The sequence below is a fragment of the Sus scrofa genome, chromosome 3 (assembly GCF_000003025.6).
Source record: "Sus scrofa isolate TJ Tabasco breed Duroc chromosome 3, Sscrofa11.1, whole genome shotgun sequence".
Lineage (NCBI taxonomy): Eukaryota > Metazoa > Chordata > Mammalia > Artiodactyla > Suidae > Sus > Sus scrofa.
This window is the reverse complement of record NC_010445.4, coordinates 16,671,604-16,696,351: the sequence shown is the minus strand read 5'-3', so window position 1 is coordinate 16,696,351 and position 24,748 is coordinate 16,671,604. Positions and strand designations below refer to the sequence as shown.

Sequence of the window (24,748 nt, the reverse complement as noted above, 5' to 3'; positions counted from 1 at the left end):
GATAAATGAGTCAACAAACATAGATTTGGTATGGATTTTAGTAGGTATAGTCAAACTGCTTTTTCTTCAGCTGTCAGGTTTCCCCAAAGCTTCATCTTCATTTTAAAAAGTTTTTTCCGTAAGATTTCTAATTCAGTAGTTACATATTAGTAGCCATTATTTTAATTTTACTGTATTTTAATTTCCTTTCATTGCCAGTTTAGTTATTGGGATCTGGATATAGTACATTTCATATTTATTACAAACATTTTGCCCATTCTTTATCCTTTTTTACATTAGTTTTGTGGATTTTTTTTGGGGGGGGTCTTTTTGCCTTTTCTAGGGCCGCTCCCACGGCATATAGAGGTTCCCAGGCTAGGGGTCTAATCAGAGCTGTAGCTGCCGGCCTCCGCCAGAGCCACAGCAACTCGGGATCCGAGCCACGTCTGCAACCTACACCACAGCTATGCCAGATCCTTAACCCACTGAGCAAGGCCAGGGATCGAACCCACAACCTCATGGTTCCTAGTCAGGTTCGTTAACCACTGAGCCACAACGGGAACTCCAGTTTTGTGAATTTTGATTGTAAAGTTTTTATACATTTTGGGTTAAATCCCTCCATTTTTGCCCTTGCATTTTAATTGTTAATATTTTATCCTGTTGATCTGCCAGGTCTTGTGTCTAGCTGCAGTAGCTTTATTAATGAATCAGATTGTGAATCTAAATTTTTCTCAATAGTTGTATCAAGTTTGCCCAATTCCGGAGTTCCTCTTGTGGCTCAGTGGTTAGTGAATGTGACTAGCATCCAGGAGGACGCAAGTTTGATCCTTGGCCTTGCTCTATGGGTTAAGGATCCGGTGTTGCTGTGAGCTGTGGTGCTGGGGATCAAACTCACGCCTCTGCAGTGACTCAAGCTGCTGCAGTCAGATTCTTAACCCACTGTGTCACAGCAGAAACTCTAGTCGTTCTTTTTTGAACTTTTTTTTCTTGGAGTACTGATCGTGGCTCAGCAGTAACAAACCCAGTTAGTGTCCATGAGGACTTGGGTTTGATCCCTGGCCTTGCTTAGTGGATTAAACAATCCGGCATTGCTGTGAGCCATGGTAAAGGTCACAGACATGGCTTGGATATGGCATTGCTGTGGCTGTGGCGTAGGCTGGCAGCTACAGCTCCAATTTGACCCCTAGCCTGGGAACCTAACTTCCATATGCCATGGGTGCAGCCCTAAAAGCACCCAAAAAAGCCCAAAAAATAAAAAACATTTTTCTTCTTATTTTTTTGTTGTCGTTGGTTTTGGGGGGTTTGTTTTTGTTTTTTGCATAACTGATGTATCTTAGTGATCTTTCCATAGCTGCAAAAGATTCCATTGCTTGATTGTACAATCATTTATTTCAAGTTTCGGCACATTTTAAATTCCACTAGGAATTTCTTTGTGTGTGTGTGTGTGTGTTTTTAGGGCCCCATCCGAGCCACATGTGTGATTTACACCACAGCGCATGGTAACACCAGATCCTTAACCAACTGAGAGAGGCCAGGATCAAACCCGAGTTCTCATGGCTACTAGTTGGGTTCTTTAGTGCTAAGCCGCAACGGGAACTCCTCCACTGGGAATTTCATCCCGAGCCACCAATTATATTACATTAGCACTGGTTTTTTACAGGAATATTTAACTACTTTATGTATAAAGTACATAAAGTACATTACTTGAATATTTATGGAGCATTCTAAGAATACCTGTTAGTTTTTTTAGTCTGCACAACAGGAAGTTCCCACTGTGGCTTAGCAGTAGCAAGCCGGACTAGTATCCATGAAGACGAGGGTTCGATCCCTGGCCTCGCTCAGTGAGTTAAAGGATCTAGCGTTGCTGTGAGTTACGGTGTAGTTCACAGACGTGGCTCAGATCTGGCATTGCTGTGGCTGTGGCGTAGGCCGGTAGCTGCAGCTCTGATTCAACTCCTAGCCTGGGAACTTCCATATGCTGCAGATGTGGCCCTAAAAAGCTAAAAAAAAAAAAAAAAAAAAATTTGCACAACAATCTTAGGAAGCAGTCATGATTATTATTCCAGTTTTACAGTTAAGGAAAAGGGTTGCACAGAGAGTAAATAACTTGTCCATATCTTTTTTGTTTTGTTTTGTTTTTGGCTGCACTTGTGGCATGTGGAAGTTCCCCAGCCAGAGATTAAACTCGAGCTTCAGTGACAATGCCTCATCCTTAACCTGCACCACAAGGGAACTCCAATTTTTGAAGTTTTAGATGTCAGCATAGATGAGGTATGCAAACTTTTCTTTTTTGTTAAGGGCCAGATAGGAAATAATTTTAGGCTTTACTGATTGTCACAGCTACTCAACTCTGCCACTCTAGTGGAAAAGTAGCCATGGACATTACCTACATTAATGCACGTGGCTGGATTACAGATAAATCAAAGTCGGGTGGCATAAGTAATCCAATAGCATCTTAGTCTTTTTTTTTTTTTGGCCGTGCCTGTGGCATGCAAAAGTTCTAAGGCCAAGGACTGAATTTGAGCCATAGCAGTGACAACACCAGATCCTTAACCCACTGAGGCACCAGGGAATTCCAGCATCTTAGTCTTGAAGAGCCTGTTGAAGGCTCATATACTCTAGTACTAACTGGTCATGTGGGCAGAACGGTCCCTGTGGCTAGGCTGTGGCCTACAGGCAACTTCTCATTCATCTGGCCATGAGGATTTCAGCACCTTAATTCACCTCTTCAAACCAAATCCCACCTTTTCTCAATTTTTTCCTGTTGCTATGATCCTTATCCATGAGTTTTGGGGTAAGAGAGTAAGTAGTTTAATATGCTTGGCCATCTTCCCTGGCCTCAAACGAAATGCACCTCACAATAAATGCACATGTTCTCAATACTGTTGGCTACAGGAAATAACAAAACAGTACATGTGAAGATGTGAGATAGCATCAAGAATTCAGGCAAGCCTTTGTCTTAAGAGCCCAGCTTAGCACACCTAATGGCCTTTCTCCTTGATCTGCTTTGACCCACACGTGGCCAACTGGCTACATGTGGTTTCCCTTATCCCCTAGGGCGAGCCCTTTCTGAAATGTTTATCTTGATTTTTTTTTTTTTTCCTCCAGCAGCAACATGTTGGTATCATCATCTCCCATTATGGGTTTTTTGATAAATGTGATCTAAACATGGGAAAACAGATTTTACTTTCCAAGGCGGGGGAGCCAGCCTCTATTGAAAAGGCCAGGGGAAGAGTCTCACCAAATGGGTCCTTCTTGGAGAAGGTTGTGGTCCCCATGTTACTTTAGTCACCAGAGGAGCTGGGGCTGTCGGTTGTACACATCAGCTTCATTGCGTAATGTGATTGCAAGACGGCACATGTTCTTTGCGTCTTAACTGAGGCTAGTTTATGAAATAAGTGGTATTTCATCTAGAACACTGACAAGTCAAAAGCATTGCTGCTGTAAAACTGGTAGTCTGTGTGCACAGTCAACCTGCCTCATCTTAACAACATGGACTTGTAGTTCTGTCCTCAGATTTCATAGAATCTTGTTGTAAGATCAGTATTCCAGCACCTCACAAAATGTTACCTTTTACTTTGTCTCCAGTGTCAAGGTCTGATGGAACCAAGTGTCTCTTTCTTTTGCAGGCATGACAGCAAGTGCAGTTGCAGCTTTAATCCTCATGACATCCTCCATCATGTCTGTAGTAGGCTCTTTGTACCTGGCCTACATTCTGTACTTTGTGCTGAAGGAGTTTTGCATCATCTGCGTCATCACATACGTGCTGAACTTCATTCTTCTTATCATCAACTACAAACGACTAGTTTACTTAAATGAGGCCTGGAAACGGCAACTGCAGCCCAAGCAGGACTGACAACCTGACAGACTCTTAACTGAAGTCCCTTTTTTTCCATTAAGTTTATTTTGCAGCAGTTGTTTTTTTTGTTTTGTTTGGTTTTGTTTTTTAAATTCTTCACAACAGACACTTTTCCCTAAGAATCTTAAACTGATTTTTTAAAATCCTGTAAATTAGAAGGGGCCCAGGCTATTTCTGTGTCAATCTTCATTTTAAAATATGGATACAAAAAAAAAAAAGAGGATACGCCGAGCCAATCAAAGACAAGCTTTAACTTTACTTTGGAGATGTTTCTGAAATAATAAATTGTAGCCCCAGCCCCTTTCCCTCAAATGTAAAGTGAGCAACCATTGCTAGTAATTCTCTAATGTGTATAAATTAAATTTCAGGTATAACAAATGTGATCATGACATGAAAATATTTTAGAATAGATACTGTATTAAATATTGCCATGTTTACAATATGTAAGATGTTTTTAGCCGATGGATTTAAACATGTAGATTCAATTAGAATCCATTTATGTGATATTTGTAAATAAAGGTAGAAATATTGGATCCATCCCTGCAGAACTTACTGTACAGTTTAGTTGAAGTGTAGCAATGAAGAATTGTCAGCTCAACGTTGACTGAAGAAATAGTGAAAATAGTAAGTCCATACAGAGCATCTTGTGAAAAGTACTGACAGCTGTGGGTCCAGCATTGGCAGCAAAAATAATAGAGTGATTGGTTCCCTTTCATTTCCTTCTTCTGAAAGGAAGAAACTAAATTTGGACATTGGAGTCAAGCTTATAACTAGTCATACAATTGGGTCAATGATAACCTTACAGAATGAGTCATGTGACCAGACTTTTAAGTCCAAGGCCTTCAGGACACTAAGATGGGAAAATGGGTAGATGTCTTTGGAGAACAGCTGGAAATAGGAACATGACATTTTTAGGTAAAGTCTCTTACAACGTTGAATTTTCATGCAGGTATTTTTCCTTACCATTGGTGCCAGTCACCCAAACAGTATTGACTTTGAACTAATCAGCATGAGCCCAGTCGCTCCAGAGTAGGATAGCTCCATAGCGTTTTCCCTGTTTCTTTCGGCTCTAACCAACCAGAGGTCTAGTTGAATTGTTTTAGTGTCAGAGAATGGATTTGTACACTTCAGGGCTGACCTGCTGCTCAGTTTGCTTCATTGGCAGGAGTACTGAAGGTAGAAATATCTCCAGGTGAAACACAGTGATGTTGTCACTTACTCTTTCTAATAACACAAATGCAGAGTTTTTAAAAGTGATTTGAATAAACCCTAATGAAATAGTGACAGTATGTTTCTATGGTTAATATCTTCTATCAGAATGTGAAAAGTGCCTTCTGTCTTTAAATCTCAAACCAAATATTTTATGTGTTGAACTTGGGCAGAAGTGTCCTTCCTTCCTTCCTTAGCATGAAGTAGAAACCTTGCATTCTGTGGAAACCTTCCGTATGATCACTTTATTCCTTAGGTTGAGAAGTAGGAGCAATGTTTTTGCTTCTAGTGCCACTCGTCATTATGTTAAAAGGAGCCCGGTGACTTTTGAGTGCTTTATTTGCCTTCTTTTTGAAGGGAGGGGACAGGCGATGCTCTCTAAACAGTAATGTGTAGAGTCAGCGACTGTCCAGCAGTTTCCAACTAACTGTTGTAATTGATGCGATGTCTTCTTCTGGCCCAAGGCAGGTATAAAATCTGAAGTGTAATGTACTTTTAACCAGTTTAAACCAACTTTGTAAAAGATGGCTTAATTCAGATTTCATCAAGGCTTATGTTTTCCCACGAATGTGAATACTTCAATGCCTGTTTTATTATGGATATACTGTTCTTGTTTCTATAGTTAAAGAACCCTAGAAAGCGTTGCTTAGATGTCTGGTATTTATGGAGAAACAAGGCCTGACACTGGAGAACTGCAGCGCGGTCACCTGCCAGCAGTACTGCCCGTTCTCCCCAGCCGCTCACTGCTTCTCTCTTCTCTGCTAGAATGGAAATGGCTTCACAGTGAAGACTTCGTGGTACATGTAACTCTGGTTATGCCAAACAAGTTCCTCGTGCCCCAGTTTTAAATTTTTTTACCACGTGCTGTGTCACTCAGCAGGGGAGAGTTGAAGCTTGTCTTGATGTTGCATTCTTGTGAATGTCTTCAACTCTTACATGAGAAAAATGTCGGAATGTTCAGCCAGACCTTTGCTTTTCTAAGCCTTGGGGAAACCAGTTTCTGTTGTAGAAAAATTGTTGCCACATTCCTATGACCCCAGAATGAATATCCTTCTTCTCACTGAGTGATGAACACGTGCTGCCTGAAATAACAGCATGGTGACACCCAGATCTCTTAAGCAAAGGACTCCCCCCCCCACCGTGCATGCGATGTGGTATTTTTGCCCTGGAAGATTTTAGGCTTCCTTCTATCTACACCCTCAATTCTACCCCCAAGAAAGGGGGCAGGGGGCCCATGTTATAAAATCAGGATTATGACTATTTTAGGCTGAATATTTAAACACTGCAACATTTCTAGCCACTGATGTTGAAGAACAAACTAGGGGGAAGAATTCAATTTCTGCTTCTTGGTTTTTGAAATTATTTGCAACAAATGAAGCCTCTTATTTATCTGATGGTCATATCTATCATTTGAGGAAATAAGAGAAGTTGTGCTTAGATAATAAATTCTAGGGAAGCTAGGTGGCTTGGAGAATTTCATTTGGTTTTTCCACTGCAGCTAGTTGCCATCAGTGAGGGTGAACTAACTCAGGTTTAACCAGCTGTGTGCCAGGAATTACTTTTACTTCATGTATGCAGCCTCTCCCTAAATCTGTTACTTTTAAAGATGTGGAAACACAGACTGTTTTCATACAAAGAGACAAAGATCTACCATTTGGTACCAGAGATCTTTGGACCTACTAGCTAGGATATAGGACCAAGACTACAGTAACAGTAAAACTGTTGACTTTAGTTTGCTCGTATTTCACTTATCGTTAAAACTATGAGCAAAAGTACAAAGTTATCTTCAGCAAAACTTGACCCCAGTGAATGCCGACAGATCTTGTCCTGGAAATCAGTACTGGACAAATGCCAACAAGAAACCCACTATAATTTTTGTTAACCTGTCTGGAAAGGAATACCTAATATTCAGTCTCTGCCCTGGTGTGTTCTTCCCCAACAGGCAAGCAGTGATGAAACATGTCTATTCAGACATTTTAGGCAGCACTTACGATTCCTAATTTGTGAGAACTACCCATCAAAAAATCACAGGGGGTGCGGGTGGGGGTGGAAGTTCAGGGTACTTGGTTAAACTTTTTTTTTTTTTTTTTTTTTTTTTACAAATTAGCCCAGAAAAGGTAAAATGTTTTGTTATAAAACTGTATTAAGCATGGCCTAAGTATTAGGTGTATGATCTGTATAGTATGTTCCATCAAAAATATTTATTACTAGTGCTTTAAGCTCCAGAGTAAAACATTCATTGAAAATGGAGTTCACTGGGCAGATTTCCCCTTTAATATAGATAGAAATATTCTTTATCAGAGATTTAGGACACAGTTTTGCTAACTGGTAAAAACAAATGTAAATATGTAAGAATGTTTATTTGTTGCACATAACTTTTTTGGTATAAAATAAATGTAGAAGTTACCTGTGGAAATTGTGCTGCCATCATTCTTATACTGCAGTTATGACATTTCAAAAAAGAGGAGGAAATGAGTTCAGTCTTATAAATTATTCTTGAAAATTGATAACTGTACCCTCATTTCTATAGGGACACTGAATTGATTCTTTTTCTCTTCAGTGATATATACCTTGTAGAAGACACAAGCAGAATTCTTAGAGATTCTAGTTCTTGTAATTCCTGTAGGTATATGATGTATGTGCTTGTCAAGAATTAATGAAAAAGGAGTTCCCATTATGGCTCAGTGGTTAACGAATCCGACTAGCATCCCTGAGGACACAGGTTCGATCCCTGGCCTCGATCAGTGGGTTAAGGATCCGGCGTTGCAGTGAGCTGTGGTGTAGGTCACAGACGCAGCTCGGATCCTGCGTTGCTCTGGCTGTGGTGTAGGCCAGCAGCTACAGCTCCGATTCGATCCCTAGCCTGGGAACCTCCATATGCCGTGGGCGCAGCCCTAAAAGAAAAAAAAAGAATGAAAAAGATGTTACTGCTTACAGTTCTGTAAGCACGTAGAATGTATTAATCAGTTATTTTTCCACTGCTTTACTTTAGCTCACCTTGAATACTCCACTCTTAGAGTCTTCTAAAAAGGTAAGATCTGCAAGAAAGATGGTTCTATTTTGAATGCAGCTGGCCATATTTTATTAACTAGAACAAATGTTTCCTGTGTCAGAACCTCAGGACTTAAGAAATGGACCTTCCCCTGAATTTGTAAAACATTTTAATCATCTGTTAGGTTTAATTTTTTTGTTTGCTTTTTTTTTAGGGCTGCACTCATGGTATATGGAGATTCCCAGGCTAGAGGTCAAATCAGAACTGTAGCTACCGGCTTACACCACAGCTCACAGCAACGCTGGATCCTCAACCCACTGAGCAAGGCCAGGAATCAAACCCACGACCTCATGGTTCCTAGTCAGATTCATTTCCACTGCACCACAGTGGGAACTCCTGTTTAATTTTTTTTTAATGTTTGTCAGGTAAAGAGTTTTATGTGTTATTACTTAACATTAAACTGGAACACAAGACTTGATTACTTCAAGGAACTCAGAAGTTCAGTGGTAACAAAAGAAATATATAACCAACCCTAGATCCAAGCTGCGTCTGCGACCTACACCACAGCTCAGGGCAGTGCTGGATCCTTAACCCACAGAGTGAGGCCAGGGATGGAACCTGCGTCTTCATGGATACTAGTCAGATTCGTTAACCAATGAGCCACAACAGGAACTCCCCACTCCGATTTCTTAAAAGTGGTCTAATGGTGACCACTAAAATGAGGTTCAATTATCTCTACTGTTTCTTTCACGGGGCCTGGAAAGTTAAAGAAGGGCATGTGTTGCGACGTGAAACCCACAAGTGAAGTGAATCAAGCTCTGTGTTAAGCATTGTTACTGGTTCATGGTCTTTGATTTGTTTGGATGGTATTTTTCCAAAGCCTTCAGCTTTAAACCAGGATTGATGAATACTGAACTCTTACGAATAATGTACCTAACTTTCCTGAATGGAGCCTGTGGAAGAGGAAGAGGAGGAAAGATTCTGTAAGGAAAGACCATCCTCAGGAGCGGAGCAGGTGACACCAGCTCGGGGTACAAAAGCCTGTTGTGCTTGTCTGGGGCCAGCCTGTTTAGAGGTGTCGTCACAGTCAGTGGAGTCAGCTCTGATGAGACGGGTGGGCTCCGACGCCCCACTGTCTACTTCAGTCCAGACAAAACTACTGGTGAGGCTGGAAGAACGTCCCGTGAGTAAGTGCCAAGCTCCCTTCCCATTCTGACATCCCCCAACTCTTAGCTTTTTCATGCTCATCTGTCAGCTTAACCCTGGAAACTGGTACCCAGACCCTGTGCGTTATTCCAGCATGATGTGATGTCTGAATTTGCTGGGACTCCAGCCCAGCCGACAGACTCCACTCCAGTGGTCTTTGCTGTCACCCACCTAAGGCTGGCCTGCAGCACAGGTGGCCCCGAGGCAGCAGGACTGTCCCTGTGGCAGCGCACAGTCCACAACCACCCACTCTGAATCAGCATGCGCGCTGGAACAGGTTTCTCAAGAGTCCCCACTGGGTTAAAGCAATGAAAGCAGCCTGACACGTGAAAAACAACTTGAGACGCTTTTCAGCAGTACCGATCATTCGATTTATGGATGGTCCCTTTTAAGCCAACTCTTTAGTCTCATAGTACAAAAGCCTTTATTTTCGCCCCTAATGTGCCCTTCTAGCAAATGACTACCAGATTCAGACCAGAAACTTCCCGCCCGGCCTGCCATGCCCAGGCCGGGAAGCACTCACTCAGGGTGCTGGGGAGGTTGTCCTTGGGCAGAAGCCGGTGTCAGCAGAGAGGTAGTTCTTGCTTTAAACGGTAAACGGGCTGTTTCCCACACACTGTGACATCACAGCTGACTGCAGGTACCTGGTTTCATTGGCAAGTTTCCAGTACCTCTCTCGCAACAGGAATGCTGCACTTTTTGGTTGTCTCTGTCGAGTGAAGATCCCTTTTCTATTCCCTATGGCCCTCTGAGGTGCTGAAAACAAGGCAAAAAGGCAGTTCAGATGATGTCTGATGGGCAGATCAGAACCAGCCTGGGCCCGAGCTGGGCAGTAACCAGAGCTGTCCTCTTACGGTTTAGACGTGCTGGCTCATCTTTTACTTGCAAAATAAGGTTGAAAACTTTTTGGGTACCCAGCTGCCTGGTAACTGGAGGGGGGCTGAGACAGAGAGTTATCCCTAGAAAGGCTTGGGCTTCTCTAAAGAGACAGCTCTCCCAGCGGGAGCCAGAGTCAGAAGCACCTAAGTGGGATCTACTGGTGGATTTTTCAAAGTCCTCCCGGGCAGACGACCTGGTGGCAGTTCCGCAGGGGCTGGAGCTGGGAAGGGAGCAGAGCGCCAACAGCCTGTTGAGGCTGTGCTCCCAGCAAACCCTCTCTCCGCCCCCTAGAGAAACCACGGCTTCTGTTAAATGGAAAGTAGGTCTTTCCCACTGAGACACTCGACAGCAATAATTCTTTCCATGAAAAGCAAATGCCAGGCACGGAGCCAAGGACCTCATCAAATGGGATCCCTGGGTCAGCCTGCGAGGTGGTGGATGTCAGCCCCACTTTACACTTCACCTTATCCAAGGTCACACAGCTGATTTCTTCCCACACAAAGCTAGACTTGCCGCCAAGTATTTCCAGGAGCCATTAATCTCATTTGCCAACCAGAGTGGAGGCTAGTGTTCTCTTCCTTTTTTCACTTTTATCTCTTTCCATTCTTCTTCTTTTTTTTTTTTTTTTTTTTTTGTCTTTTTGCCTTTTCTAGGGCCACTTCCCTCGGCATATGGAGGTTCCCAGACTAGGGGTCGAATTGGAGCTGTAGCCACCGACCTACGCCAGAGCCACCGCAACGCGAGATCCAAGCCGCATCTGTGACCTACACCACAGCTCACGGCAACGCCGGATCCTTAACCCACTGAACAAGGCCAGGGTTCGAACCTGAAACCTCATGGTTCCTAGTCGGATTCGTTAACCATTGCGCCACGACGGGAACTCCTACCTCTTTCCATTCTGATTTTTAATTCAATGTTCACTTTCCAAAAACCTGTCTTTCCCCCATAAGTAATGTAATTCCCACTACTACCAAAGCCTTCCCACGTCCCCAGATTGCTCTTCTAAGTTTATAGTGTATCGAGAGGCTCGTAACCTAGAGGTGTAGAAAGAAATGGGATTCCTTTGGAATGTCTCTGAAGTAGCCCTCATTATCCCCACTTGAGAAAGTACAGGTTCTGTTTACACTGAAGGCTTTTAAATCTTCCCCCATTCAAAACATTCTGACACTTCACCTGTATTCAGGGAACCTACCTTTTGTAAGTGAGTAATAGCCAACCGACTGAAATGTCTTAAGTTTCTTGCACTCTGTACCTTACTCTGGGATAACAAGTGTATCCCATGAATAAATCAAGTACCAGGTCCACTCGTTCCTCATACTCAGGGAAACAGACAGAGGCAGGCTCGCCATCTCTATCTTGAGACGGTGGGCCCTCCCGTTGGCTTGTTTACCATAAAGCGACTGGGGAAGCAGGCAAGGGATGGCTGCGGGCTAACTGCCACCGACTTTCCCTAGGAAATCCTCTATGCACCTGCCCCGATCCGATTAGCTTGCCCTGCTCTTGTTTCCTCTTGCTCTGACAACCAAAATGTCCTGAACTAAAAGGCCAGCGTGAAAAAAATGAGAAGTGGTACATTCCACGAACCAAACGGCCACTTACATTGGTCGGTCATAAAATCGGCAAAATTCCAGATGAGCTCTCCAACCACATATTCTTTGCGTTTTTGATCCAGAATCACATGATACTGCTGTAGCAGGCCTTTCTGGTATTCTTCACTGAACATGAGAGGTGGATCCTGGAATTCAAGGCGAAGAGAGAATCTAGGAGTCAGAACCAGCAGAACTGTAAATGTTAGATAAAAATAACGATTCATGTGACCATGACCAAAATATCTGTCCTCATGGTGGGCTACAGTGACTCAGGACTGGCTGATTTTGGGGTAGACACACAGCCAAGGTATGACGTAGCCCAGGGTAAAAAAAAAAACAAAAAACAACCCTCATTAGTAACTGCTGTATTACAAACAAGACTTCATATTTGCTTTATCTTACTTTTCCAGCTCTATTCCCCAGTGCACTTTTTTTTTTTTTTTTTTTTTTTTTTTTAATGGCCGTGCCCTCAGCATCTGGAAGTTCCCAGGCCAGGGACTGAACCCAAGCCATAGCTGCAACCTGTGTTGTACCTGCGGCAATGCCAGATCCTTTAACCCACTGTGCTGTGCCTCTGCAGTGACCCAGGCCATCGCACTTGGGTTCTTAACCCACTTCACCACAGCTGGAACTCCCCCGGTGCCGTCTTAAAGCTGAACTACACTAGGCGTAAAAGTATGTCTCTGGATAATAAAATTTAAAACTTAAGTTTTGCGTCAATATCAGCATTAATCTGAGCACTAGTGTGACTCAGACTCATCTGTGTCTCATCTGGGTAAGCAGCTGCTGTTTAGCACATTCACCCAGTCAATAAAAAATTGCTTAGGGAGTTCCCGTTGCAGCTCAGTGGAAATGAATCTGACTAGCATCCACGAAGACCCAGGTTCCATCCCTGGCCTCACTCAGTGGGTTAAGGATCCAATGGTGCCATGAGCTGTGGTGTAGGTCGCAGATTCGGCTCAGATCCTGCGTGGCTGTGGCTCTGGCATAGGTCAGCAGCTACATCTCTGCTTCAACCCTTAGCCTGGGAACCTCCACATGCTGCAGATGCAGGCCTAAAAAAACAAAAAAAAAAAAAAAAAAAAAAAATTACTTCGTATCTGCTTATATGGCAGGCATTGGGGACAAAGTGACAAACAAGAAAGATGGGGTCCCTGCTCTCACAGGTTGTACAACCTGGCAAGACACAAGCTGTAAGTATAATGAGGGTGAATCAGGCACTTGCAGAGCCCTGGGGGGTGGGGAGGAGGGGGTGGCTGGCAGGGGGAGCAGACGGAGGCAGGAGCTACAGAAAGCCACCCTGCGGGAGCTCAGCTGAAACCAGGCAGGTGAAGAAGGCTGTGCTCAACAAAAGCAGAGGCCACATCTGTGGCCTCGCTCAGCATCTGGTGAAGAGTTCCTGTGTGTCAGCTACTAAGATACAGGGATCTTTCAGATGGTCATGGAGCATAAGGTTTTCATCTTAGGAGCGGGGAGGGGTGCTCAGTCTTAGATGCTTGAGGATGCACCCTTTCACTTACTTTCCGAGAGAACCAAACCCAGGTGGTTTTAGATCCCCTTCCCAACAAGAAGAATTAAAATGCCACCATGCAGGATGCGCTGAAGCTCCAGCTGTAGAATTGGGCTGTTTTGTTCCCATTGCCAAAGCTGAATTTGAGGGCAGGGCAAGATGTCAAGTTCCTTACTTTGTGTTTTGTTTTTGTTTTGTTTTATGTCTGTACCCGCAGCTTATATGCAAGGTCCCGGGCCAGGGATTGAATCCAAGCTACAAATGCAGCAGCACCAGATCCCAAACCCCCTGCACCATGGTGAGAACGCTGCCTTACTTTGTTTTACTGGAAATGACCTTGCATTGTCTAACACTCAGCCCCTTGGGGCTGTTTAAATTTAACACTACATTAAACCACATCAACTCAGTCATGCTCGTCAGCTGCCAGCTCCTCAACAGCCACCTGTGGCTGGTGGCTCCTGGTCTGGACAGTGTAATTCTAGCACATTCCATCACAGCAGAAGCTCTATCAGGTGGTGCTGACCCAGACTCCCAGAATTTCCTCAAAATCCAGAGTTGGTCACCTTTTCAAAGAGGGAGAACAAATGTGCATGTACTGTGTCTTCATAAGTCACTTGCCCCTACTTTGCCAGTTTGTAGAGACGGCATTCTGCACAGGCGAGATGAATTGAAGAGAGTGACAGAATAATATGGTCCATTTGGGTTACTGTTCAACGACTAAGGAGCAGCAAATGAAGAAATGTGTGTCGGCAAGGAATCCCAGTAGCTATGACAGGTGATGTGTCACGGGGCTGGGGTGGAGTTCAAGAATCCACAGTTCAAAATCCCCTCAAGGAGTTCCCTATGTGGGGGCAGCGGGTTAAGAATTTGGGGTGGCCGCAGAGATCCCAGCCGGATGCAGTGGGTAAAAGGATGTGGCATTGCTGCAGCTGTGACACGGGTCCCAGTTATGCCTCGGATTCAATCTCTGGCCTGAGATCTTCCATATGCTGCGGGTGTGGCCATAAAAAAAAAAAAAAAAAAAAAAGGACAAATTAATGAAACAAACTAGTGATTAACCTTGCACCAAGATCTCACTCATTCCCTTAATAAATCTTATTTAGCACCTGCTCTGTGCCGGACACCGATGTGTGAGTGGGAAGCAGCGACAAAGAGGACTGAGTCTCCCTCCCAGAGCCCGGTGTGGTCAAACAGAGAGCCAGACAAATCGTGGGAGCGCACGGGGAGAAACGCAGAGACGGGCCAAGCAGCAGAGAGCTTCCTCTGCCGGGCAGCTGGGTGGCCCTCCCGGAGAGAGGCCATCTCAGCTGAGGTTTGAACCTGGACTGAGAATCTACTGAGCTGGCAGTTTCGGTGCTAATGCAGGTAGTCCGGGCAGAAGAAGAGCCCGAGCCAGTGAGCCTGGCAAACAGAGACCAGGGGCCAGGACTGAAGGCCGAGGACGGTGAAGACCTGGCAGAGGGCAGAGGACCTGACAGCCCCGACCGCGGATGATGGCTTCGTCCTGGGGGCAGGGGAAGCCGCTAACGGGATGCCCTGAGGTCTGGATTTGTTAAGACAGCGAGTGAGAGGCTGTCTGGAAACAAGGCCAACACGGAGGCTGCCTGAGGGCCATGCAAGTGAGGCAGAGGCCCCATCGAGGGCGTAGGGGGAGCCTGGTCCGCTGCAGAGGAGGAGGTGAGGGACCTTTCTAGCCCCAGGCAGGGAGTGACATCACTGTCTGAGAGAGGGAACAAGTAACTCCGAAGGGTCTATGCTCCTTACCTCGTGAAACCCTATGATGGTTTCTGCCCCGTACTCGCTCTGGATAATTGGTTTCTGGTAGGCCTCATGCCACCTCTCAAACTGGGTGGCCAGCTGCAGCTGAATCACCTCCATGTGACCGTAGTCATGATACCAGGAGTAGTAACTGTTCACACAGATCACGTCCACATACGGCACCTAGGAGAGCGGGAAGGTGTGTCCACGGATCGGGACGTGATAGGAGAGCGTTTGCCGCATGCTGGGGCTGGGGGGGTGCTTCTGGCAGAGGCGGCCAGAAGGGGATGCGGAAAATGATTTAGATGCTCACGTAGTCAGAAGTGACCTGAATGGGGCAAGTTTCTAGTTCTGGGCTGGCACCCCTACCTGGCTTTAGCCGGGCCCGCGTGAGGCAGAGCGGGCGCCCAGGTGCCAGCCCCAGTGGGAGCCTGGAGCCCATCCCAACTGGACTTCATGCCTCTGTAGGAGGTGCTCCTGTCGCTGGCTGTGCCCTGGCCCCGGAGAAACGTTCCCAATGGAGGGATGGAGGCAGTTTTTCTCTTCACAAAGCCTCTTGATTCACCTTCCTGAGCTAGTGCTGTGAACCCCAAAGTGGCTGGAAAATTCCCTCCTAGGAGGGTAACCCGGGTGACGGGCTAGGACGGCCGTGAGTCTGAACAACGTGGTGCTCAGGACTCAGCAGCAAAGTCACCAGAACCCACGCTCACCTCCAAACTCTGCCCTGGCACCAACCTGGCCCATCTTTCTCGAGTGACTGCGGCACCTTTCTGATGGCAGAAGGATGCAGGCGGGGAACAAAGGCTGAGGCGGTGCCTCTGGGTGGGCACCTGACTACGGCTCACATACCCCATCAGGTGAGATGCCAACCTTCGGGCGGGTGGGGAGGAGGCGCACAGACTCCCTGGGGCCACCAGAAGGGGAAGGGAAGCCACCTGAGACGTCCAGGTCCACCTGTGCCACCCTGGTGTTTGCCCACAGTCTTTGTGCTCCTTTGAAGGGAGTTGTTGAGAGGTGGCACCGGAAGACCAGGGCTGCACGCGGTCCCGTCCATGTGAAAGTGACAGTGCTCACGACTTAAACCTGCCTGGAGTGTTTTCTCATCCACTCTTGCATTAGACGATTTTTCTCCCTGCAGCACTTTTGAGTACGGACCCCAGTTCTCTAGGGAAGCAGCATTTTCTGGCTTCTAAGTTCTTTTACAGCTTCAGTGCAACTCAACACAGTTTGAGGCACTGCTGTGCCCAGGGACCGTGAGGGTGGCCGTGGGGTCCAGCTGGCTGTGTGAGCCTGTCCCTTTGATTCTCAGCCCCAGAGGCTGGACCGAGTCAGCGGTTCCCAAAAGCTGGCTGATGACTGGAATCACGGAGGAGCTTTGGGCAAACTGATTCCCGCCCTGGGCTTAGTGAGTTGGAATCTCAGAATCCAGAGAGCTGTACTTGCAGACGGCTTCCCTGCGTGGTTCCGACAACCAACCAGGTTTGAGAAACACGGGACAGTGACAGCTTTAAGCGCCCTTAAACCTCTGCCCTTTTATGAGCCTATTAAACCGAGGGGCCATAAAACTACACTGAGGAGCATACAGTCCTCTGAGTCTGAACTGACGGGGAGTGAACTTGACCTCCAGGTGCCCAGCCTCCTTAGATTTAAGAAGCCGCACTGCCTGGCCAATCAGCAGGCGGTTCCCTTTAACCTAAAGGCCAAGGGTGGAAACCCGGCTGCTCGTGGTTCCTCAGCAGTGCATGTCCTCGAGCATTGGGGCAGGACAAGAGGACAGAGTGGGGAGTGTGGCGTGGAGACCCCAGACTCACCCCCAGGTCTTTTTCATAGCTGGAGCTGGTCACGAAGGTCACGGGCCGGGAGGGGTCCAAGGCTTTGGTGTGGCCGATCAGCATCCTGTCCGCGGGAGCAGAAGACACGGCGCCGTCAGCCTGGGGAGGAGCATCCTCTCCTTCCCATCCTGCGGCCAGAAAAGGCCCCCTGCTCCCCGCCCGGCCTGCAAGCAAACGTGTTCCTCTGGACAGCTCCTTCCCTGACTTGTTCCTCCCGCCTTTCTCTCTCCCCAGATCCTCGTCCTCCCCCAGAGAGGCTGTCCTCCAGGGGTCAGTCAGAGAGGCTCGGAGCCGAGGTCTGGGCGCTGCCAAAAGCTAGGTTCCGAGGCTCTGGCAAAGCTCTTCAAAACAGGAAGGGATGGGGTGGGGCTTATGATGGATCTATTCGCTGAACAAGTAATTCCGGGGAGTTGCCATGGTGGCTCAGCAGAAATGAATCCGACTAGTATCCATGAGGATGCCGGTTCGATCCCTGGCCGCACTCAGTAGGTCGGGGATCCAGAGTTACTGTGAGCTGTGGTGTAGGTCAAAGATGTGGTTCGGATCCCACGTTGCTATGGCTGTGATGTAGGCCAGCAGCTGTAACTCTGACTGGACCCCTGGTCTCAGAACTTTCACGTGCCGTGGATGCGGCCCTAAAAAGAAAGAAAAAACAAACAAAAAAGCCCTGCAAATAATTAAGAAGTGTGTACTAAGAGGCAGGCTGAGTGCTGGGCACTCACAAGAGATTAAAAAGCCATGTAGCTGCGGGGAGGGCGGGGGCACAGACATGGGCACAGAGGCATGTTACAGATCACAAGCGGTGGCAGGAAGGATGGAGGGGAGGCACGGGGCTCTGTGACACAGAACAGGGCACATCAGTGATGTGTCCTGGGACCGGAGAGTCAGCAGCCTCTGAAGACATGGCAGTTAGCCAAGGAGGTTGGAAAGGAGGCTTCCCAACAGAAGGGCCAGATTGTGCTCAGGGCCCTGCCTCCCGGGCAGGTCCCCTTGCTTCACTGTTTCTTGTTTGTTCTGTTTGGCTTTTCTAGGGCCGCACCTGTGGCATATGGAGGTTCCCAGGCTAGGGGTCGCATCAGAGCTGTAGCCACCGGCCTACACCACAGCCACGACAACGCGGGATCCAAGCCGAGTCTGTGACCTACACCACAGCTCACCGCAACACCGGATCCTTAACCAACTGAGCATCCTGCAACCTCATGGATACTAATCAGGTTCTTAACCTGCTGAGCCACAACAGGAACTCCCCTCGTTCACTGTTTAAGCCTATTTTCCTCCTCTCTTTCCTCACGGCTGGGTTTTTTTCTCCCCATCACAGCTCTTCTCATTTGAAGGCCGTGGTCTCCACAGGCCAGAGCACCGCCCCCCAAGCCTCAAGCCCAGACCCACTGTCTGAAACAGCCCGTTTGTTACCTGAGAAGCTTCAAAGCCCAGGCGAGCTCCTCCGGCCCAGGCGGCTCTACTTATATCCTGCCCCATCTCCACCGCTCCCAAATCAAGCATCTCCCTCTCCAACTCCCAAAAAGCCTCAGCGGGAACCTCAGGTCCATGTTCTAGAAGCCTCAGAGAGCTGCAAAACTCCTGTCCACCAGCCTGGGTCAGTACCCCAGTGCCACGTGCTTCCCCAGGGGGATAGGGTGGGGGGTCCACTCCTCAGGGCCTCCACCCGGAACCCTGGGAAATACGCGGTGTCCGCCTCAGGGAGTATTTCCACCGCCTCCGCTGCCTCTACAGTAAGTGAAATGCCTGATCATAAGAAAGTGAAGGAACCAAGCAACTGAGACAGGTGGGAGCAGCCCCCTGTGGGGAGACAGCCCCTAAGGGGTGTTTTTCTCCATAGCCATGCCTGGGGGGAGGGGGGAGCTAGTGGCCTTCAGTGATGGGGCCATGAACTTTAGACGGCCTGGTCCTGTCCCACAGGGTAACTTTAGAATAGTTAGGACACACATGTCATTGGAAAAGCTGTTTATAATTATATGCCTAGACGAGCCAGTTTTATAAAGCTTAACTCCCCTTTATAGACGAACCCGAAGCATCACAAAGGATTTTGTGCAGTTTTAGCACGCACTGAATTTCCCAGGGATGGAGATACTATAAAAATCGAGGGATGATTATATTTAGTTTTGTTTGGAACTCTACCTGGAGTGGCTCAGTGTTTTAGGAAAGCATAGCACTGCAGGAAACACTGGCCATGCTTTCCAGCCCCCCACATCAGCTTTTGTAGCTGTGCCTTCAGGGAGATTCCACATGTAGGTGCAAACGCCTGACCCCTTCACTGGGTCTTCTGCAGAGTCAGACCCACGCACTCACATATTATTTTATAAATGACGCTCCCTTATGTCAGGAAGGCCATGACACTGTTGTTGTTTTTTTTTTTTAATTTAAAGTTATGTGTTCACTCTGGATTTCATTTCAGCTGTGTAAAGGAGACACGGAAATCACAGTCTGGGCGGATGGGTATTTGGTCTCCTGAGCTGAGCAGGTACGGATCCACCTGAGCTGGGAGCAGACACTGCGCCTCTCCCAGCCCAGCCCGGCCCACCCCGCGCCCAGCTCTCCTGTGGCTGCCAGCCGAGGCTGAGCCGGCCCAAAGGGCTGAGGTCCCATGGCTGCCTGACCCAAACCTGGGGAAGGCAGGGGCACTCACTTGAAGTAGTAAGCAGCCTGTTCCAGGAAGGAAGAAGGCTCATTGGCCACGGACCACATCACAACGGCCGGGTGGTTCTTGTCCCTGCGAACCATCTCCTCCATCACCTCTAGGTGGTGCTGCAGAGACGCGTTGCTGAAGCTCTGGCTGCGGGGGGGCGGGGGAGGAGAGGGAGGGAGTCACATACCCCCTGCCGGGCTGGGGGGCGCTGGGCAGTGTGGGCGGCGGGCACTCACGCCAGCACGATGCCCACACCCGGACTCTCATCGATGACCACGATCCCATAACGGTCACAGAGCTGCATCACCTCCTCTGCGTAGGGGTAGTGGCTGGTGCGGAAGGCGTTGGCACCCAGCCAGCGGAGCAGGTTGAAGTCCTTCACCAGCAGCGACCAGTCAAAGCCCTTGCCTCGGATCTAGGGGACAGCAGAACAGAATGAGGCCCTGTCCCCTGTCCCTGTCCAAGATGTGCTTCCTTCTAGAGCCAGGTCCCTCAAAAATCACCCTGTTAGCCCCCTACCCTGCCTAAGCCCAGGCCCCGCTAGGCGGTGCTTTTGAGCAGTTGGCTTAACTGCTCTGAGCTGCCCTCAGCCTCTTTGGGGGACAAGGATAGGGGATGGCAAGAAACAGCCCCCACAGGGACGGGGCGGGGAGCAACTCACATCTGCATCCTCGTGCTTGTTAACCCCATGGAAATAGAAAGGTTTCCCGTTGATGAGGAACTGTCTCTCTGTGACAGCCACGGTGCGAATCCCCACAGGGAGGGTGTAGAAGTCAGAGAGGGGCCCAGCGGAGGTCTGTGCCGTGAGCTTCACCTGCAGAAGCCAAGCCCTGGTGTGAGGCGTCCCAGATGGCCTGAGGCCACGCAGCCCAGGCTTCAGCAGGACGGCCCTTGTCAACCACAGCAGCCCCCTCCGGGACTGGAGGCAGAGCAATGCAGCAGCACAGGCGTCTGCCATGAGCCAGGAAGAACTTTCACCCATCCTGCCCCTGGGGCTTGGTCTTCAAAACTGGGCCTCCCCACCAACAGCTGAAAAAATCAGGGGACTCTTCCACCTGATGGGCTCGGAAGCTCAAAGGACCTCGGCTGCCTACCCACCTGTCCGGCACCCCTGCTGAAGCCAGGGCTGCTGGATGGATACAAAAGGCCTCCCCCAGCCCCAGTGCTCGACGCCATTACCTCCAACGAGTACAGGTAGGCAGGGCGCTCGTGCATCAGGTACGGCCACCAGAGATGGGCACTGGGCACCTGCAGCTGGCCCTGGCCCCCCGTCCCCTTGGCCACCACCCTGCCTTCCTCATCCAGAAGGTGCACTTCCAGCTGGAAGTGGTCACTGCCCTGGACAAAAATCTGGTAATTCACCAGTCCTGCAGGAGACAAGAGAGAGCAGACAAGAGAGAAGAGGAATGGATGTGACCTGGGACCAGACGGATGGGAGCACCTGGACTCTGAGGAGTCCCCAGTCAACTGCTGTTTATTTCTTGAGCTCTGTCGGCAGTGTGGGGAGATGGAGGGTGGGCGGCACAGCGGGGACGGGTCAGGGGGTTCTCAGGTGTCCCGAGCTACGGTTGCAGGCAAGCCCCACATCTCATGGGGCCTCACCTCCTCCCCACATGAAGTCTGGGCAGACGGGTGATTGAGGCCCCTACCAGCTCAGACAGGCTGGATTTCAACTTCTGAGATGGATGGCAACCTGCGAGAGTTAAGAGGTGCCAGCAGAGCCCTTCTGCTGGGGGATCTTTCCAAACAGGGAACAAAGCCACGTGGGGCCCGGCGGAGGGCAGATCCTGCAGGAGCCTCACCTGTGTCCTGGTCCACGTCGGTGGTGACGGTGATGTCATCGATGTAGGCGGTAGGCGTGGTGTAGAGGAGCACGGGCCGATGCAGTCCCGCGTAGTTGAAGAAGTCAAAGTTCGTGTTCTGGACAAAGTAACCCTTGGGGTACCTAAGGTGGGAGGACAGTGGCCTGGCCCTGGGTCCTTGGAGCTCAGATTACATGCCTCCCTGGCCTCCCAGGGCCAGGGCCCCACCTTGGTTAAGGCCACCCTGCCCCTGGCGGGGAGACGATTGGGCAGGGAGGGGAGTGGGGGACGGGGATGGGGACAAGGTGCTGCTCACTTGGAGGTGTCCGTCTTATAGAGAATGGTCCCTGGCGGCAGGGTGTGGGGGGACAGCGTGTTGTTGATGGCGATGGTGATGCGGCAGGAGGACAGGGGCCCAGTCTGGACCAGCTTGCTGATGTCGGCCTCGAAGGGGAGGTGGCCCCCTTCGTGCTCTGTCACATGGACTCCATTCACCCACTGCAGACACAGGGAGACATGAGGAGGGGGCCCTGCTGTCTCAGGTGCCCCCTCACATAGAAGGGCAGCACAGGGTGGGGCTGAGGATCCTGCCACCTGCCTCAGGAGAGGAATGGAGCTTCAAGGGGAGAGATGAGGCAACCCTCCCAACCCAGGCCACGAACCCCAGTGCCTCCCCCACCCCTCCCTAGGAAGCAGGCTGTCACGTGACAGCTGGGAGCCAGGCACCCCAAGGCAGCCACATGCGTGCCCAGGGGCCGTGCCTGTCTGCTCGCCCCCCGCCTGCTGCTTGCTGCACTCACCACAATGGCGTAGTAGTGGGCACTGCTGATCCTCAGCACCACTCTGGTGCCCAGGTCCTGGGTCCATCGCTGGGGCAGGATGGCCTCCCGTTCATACCACACCCAGCCGATAAAGCTCCGCAGCCGTCCGTCCTGGCTTATGTCGTTGAAGCTGGAGGGAACCGGCATGTCCAGGGTGGGGCCCGACTGCAGAAACAAGGGCTGGCGTCAGGTCTAGACCACGTAGGAATCTAGGGGGTCAGGTCCCCCAGTGGCCTTGCCTGTAGGAAGAAGGCTGGACAAAACGACCTTTCCCAGATTCCAGGCCACCCACCACTCTTCTTTGTCAGCGACTGACCCATGTCTTTTATGGACTCATTTAATTTTCACAACTCCATGAAGTAGACCCAGGAACAAACTCACTCAACGGCGTATAGAGAACATACTACATGCTGTTTTATTTTTATTTTTTTATTGTGTCTTTTTAGGGGTACACCTGTGGCATTTGGAGGTTCCCAGGCTACAGATCGAATCAGAGCCTCTGGCCTACACCACCGCCACAGCAACGCCAGATCTGAGCTGCATCTGTGGCCTACACACAGCTCATGGCACCGAGGGATCCTTAACCCACTGAGTGAGGCCAGGGATCGAACCTGCGTCCTCATGGATGCTAGTCAGATTTGTTTCTGCTGAGCCATAACGGGAACTCCTACGTGTTCCTGTTTTAGACGCTGAGCATAAAACAGTGAACAAGGCCTCTGCTGTCAGGCGATCAGCTCTACTGAAGAGTGTGGAGAGTGGCAGGGGGACTCTTAGGGCTCAGGGGAGGCCTTTGGGGGCCAGGGCCCATAGGATATGAACTCTAGACACCCTGGCAGAACTAGGTGAACCTGAGCCCTGCGGGGAATCCTTGAACCTCCAGACCTTTGAACATCTCAGGTAGAAGGCAAGGCAGGAGTGAGGCAAATAGCTCTGTGAGTCTGGGAGCAGCCTGGGGAAGAGTTTCCTGAGGACATACATATGTGGGGCATGTGACCATCAACAAAGACAGAATTGTGGCCCTGGGGATTACAGATTCCCCCCCTTGTCCCTGCAGGGACTGCTGTGGCTGGGGTTCCATCCCTGGCCCAGGAACTTCCACATGCTGTGGGTGTGGCCAAAAAAACCCACCACCAAAGCAGCAAGAATCTCCTGTCCCTCACAGCTGTATGCCCAGAGTCTGGCACCAGCCCTGCCATATAGCAGGGACTTAATACACATTGGCTGAAGGGGTGGATAACCGTGCTGATGAGATCAGCTGCTCAGATGGTTTGTATCCAAGCTCTGGTGGCAGAGCCCAGGGCACCAAGGTCTCCATGGAAAGAGTTGCACCCAGGGCCACAACCAGTCTGGGGTAAAGAGGATCTAAAGAGACAAGACTCTGACTAAGAGGAAGGTGATCAACCGACTGCCCCAGGGAGGAAGGCTGGCAGGGGTACCGGAGCTGCTCCGCTGAGGAAACTGTGAGTGCGGCACATGCCTGGCCCCAGCCCCCGCCCCTTTCTTCCTCTGCTGATGAAGCCTGGGCGGCAAAGACTAAAAAAGGGGATCTAAGAAAGGCGAGCGAAAGATGGGCACACAGGCTTGCCCCACTCAAACCAAGTCTTAAGGGAGACTAGAGGGGGGTCCTTGGCTGGCTGGCTGCCAAGCCCCGTCCTCTGCCTGAACCTTGGAACCCAAGGTCCTTCCTGCCAGGGCAGAGCTGGCCCTAAGATACCCAAAGCCTCCCCTCCTGCTTCTATGCAGCCACCCGCCCCTGCTCCATGCGGACACGGCTCGGGTTCCACTTCCCCCAGCAGCGTCGGGCCCACCCATTTCCTCCTTCCCGGTCCCTCCGGTGAGCCGACCCAAAGCCCCCTAAGCCCGTTCGCCTTTAACCTCCTCTTGGCCAGCAGTTCCGAGGGCACATGGGAAGGCGCCCCATACCCCCACCTGACTTCCAGGAGTTTCCCTGCTCTGACCCCGTGCCCCGTCCCCGCATCTCGCACCTCCCGCAGCGGCTTCCGGTACCACTGCTGCTCGAAGCCCTGGCGCCGGTTGTCGGAGAAGTCGGCGCGGAAACTCCAGAGGCCATTCAACTCCTTGCGCTCCCGCGATCGGCTCTCCTGGGGGTAGAGCATCCCGCCCTGCAGCAGCGCCAGCCCGCAGCCCCAGAGCAGCGGGCCGAGCACGGCCCAGGCGCCCGCCGGACCCCGGACCATGATTGCCCAGCGGGCAGGTAGCTGCCAGCCTCCCCACGCCCGGAGCCCCAAGCACGGGAGGCGGGGGCGGGGGCGGGGCGTGAGTCACGTGTCCCCCTTCCCCCGCCCGGGAGGGGCCATCTTGACTGAAGGCGATTGAGGGGCGGGGCGGGGCGATTGCGGGGCGGGGCGGGTAGGCCTCGGAGAGGCCGGTGCCCGGGAGGCGGCATCCCGCCCGCCTTCCTGCGCGAGGTCGGCGACGCGGGGAGGGCCCGCCGGGAGCCCGAGCCCCAGCCCCTGCCCCGAAAAGAGAAGCTTAGCGGCTCCTAGTCTGCAGGGTCACTGCCTGCCCCCGCCTTCCCCCTCCCCGGCTCGCGCTCAGGGAGGCCGGACCAGGCGCTGGAACAGGACCCCGGGGAGTCAGGTTCGCCCTTTGCGTCTAGAAGGCCTACCTGGGCCACGTCCACTCGCTTATGCCTGCGGGACAC

At 50.1% G+C, this 24,748-nt stretch overlaps 2 protein-coding genes across 2 annotated transcripts in view; one reads left to right on the top strand and one right to left on the bottom strand.

Moving 5' to 3' along the window:
• VKORC1L1 (vitamin K epoxide reductase complex subunit 1 like 1) overlaps nt 1-5,209 on the top strand; it is a 72,955-nt gene extending 67,746 nt beyond the window's left edge. Inside the window, exon 3 of the mRNA XM_003124445.4 lies at nt 3,609-5,209. Within this exon, the coding sequence (XP_003124493.1) occupies nt 3,609-3,835 (227 nt within the window). The 3' untranslated portion in view covers nt 3,836-5,209. The remainder of the gene's footprint in view (nt 1-3,608) is intronic.
• On the bottom strand, nt 9,832-24,281 carry GUSB (glucuronidase beta). Its single transcript, NM_001123121.1, has 12 exons — nt 24,069-24,281; nt 22,063-22,248; nt 21,579-21,760; nt 21,263-21,405; nt 20,640-20,827; nt 20,122-20,274; nt 19,697-19,875; nt 19,461-19,607; nt 16,793-16,877; nt 14,988-15,164; nt 11,724-11,859; nt 9,832-10,001 (listed from the first exon to the last, which is right to left on the bottom strand). Exons 1-12 carry the CDS (start codon nt 24,279-24,281, stop codon nt 9,832-9,834), a joined length of 1,959 nt encoding a protein of 652 aa, NP_001116593.1.